General features: G+C 50.0%; 1 protein-coding gene across 1 annotated transcript in view; it reads left to right on the top strand.

The window, feature by feature from the left end:
- Positions 1-1,139, top strand: part of LOC101863480 (integrin beta-6) — a gene marked incomplete at both ends in the record, with an annotated part of 24,414 nt that extends 23,275 nt beyond the window's left edge. The window contains 2 exon segments of the mRNA XM_013090620.1: positions 133-243; positions 973-1,139. Of these exon segments, the coding sequence (XP_012946074.1) occupies positions 133-243; positions 973-1,139 (278 nt within the window).
- Positions 1,140-1,274: the final 135 nt, after the last annotated feature.

Genomic DNA, 1,274 nt, shown 5'->3' with positions numbered 1-1,274 from the left:
TTACTTCCCCTCCTCCCCCTCCTCTTGCTACTGTCTCTCCACCTCCTCCATTCCACCTCTCCTCCTTTCCACTCCCTCCCCTCTGTCCATCTCCTCCTCCCTGCCCCTCCTTCTCCGCCCCCCCCTCCACAGACTCGGAGGAGGTCAACTTTTGCTCGGTCAAGCAGAGTGACGGCTGCTTCCTGTCCTACCAGATCACGCTCTCCGGGTCAGAGGTCGTCATACTGGTGCAGAAGACAAGAAGTGTGTACGCCTGTCTGTCTCCTTGTTTGTCTGTATGTATGTCTGTTGTCTTGTCTTGTCTGTCCGTTTCCCTCTCTCTCTCTTTCTCTCTCTGTTTATATCTCACTGTCTGTCTGTCTGTTTGTCTGCCTGTCTGTTTATCTCTCTCTCTCTTCCTCTCTAAATACCTGTCTATCTACCTCCCTCTCAACCGCCCTCTCTCTTTCCATACCTATTTTCCTACTTACTTACCTACTTACCTACCTACCTGTCTACTCACCTACCTACCCACCTACCTACCTATCTACCTCTCTCCTACCTACCTACCTATTTACTTACCTACCCATCCACTTACATACCAACCTACCTACAAAACTCTCTTCTTCCATACCTACCTACCCTCCCACCTACCTACCTACCCACTTGCCTACCTACCTACCTACCTACCTACTTATCGACCTACCTCTCTCCCTCTCCTCATACTTGTCTACCTACCTCCTTCTCTATCGCTCTCCCTCTCTCCATACCTACTTTCCTACCTAGCTACCTATCTAGCTACCTAGCTACCTACCTACTCACCTAGCTACCTACTCACCTACCTACCTACTCACCTACCTACCTATTCACCTACCTACCTACTCACCTACCTACCTACCTACCTCTCTCATTCTTACCTACCTACCTACCTACCCACCTACCTACCTACCTACCTACCCACCTACCTATTTACCTACCTGTCTCCCTCCCCAGCTTGCAGTGAGCCCGTTGACATAGTGCCTATCGTGGGCTGGGTGGTTGGCGGGGTACTTCTGGTCGGTATCCTGTCTCTGATATTCTGGAAAGTTCTGACCTCAATGTTTGACCATCTGGAGTACTCCAGGTTCCAGGAAGACCTACAGAAGTGTAGGTGGGCCCAGGTAGGTCATCTGTGTCTGTGGAAGGGGACAGTCTTGTCACTGGCTTGTTGTTGTTGTTGTTGTTGTTGTTGTTGCTGTTGTTGCTGTTGTTGCTGCTGTTGTTGTTGTTGTTGTTGTTGTTGCTGTTGTTGTTGT

Source organism: Aplysia californica, unplaced genomic scaffold (genome assembly GCF_000002075.1).
Source record: "Aplysia californica isolate F4 #8 unplaced genomic scaffold, AplCal3.0 scaffold01368, whole genome shotgun sequence".
Taxonomy (NCBI): Eukaryota; Metazoa; Mollusca; class Gastropoda; order Aplysiida; family Aplysiidae; genus Aplysia; species Aplysia californica.
This window is presented reverse-complemented; position numbering and strand designations above follow the sequence as displayed.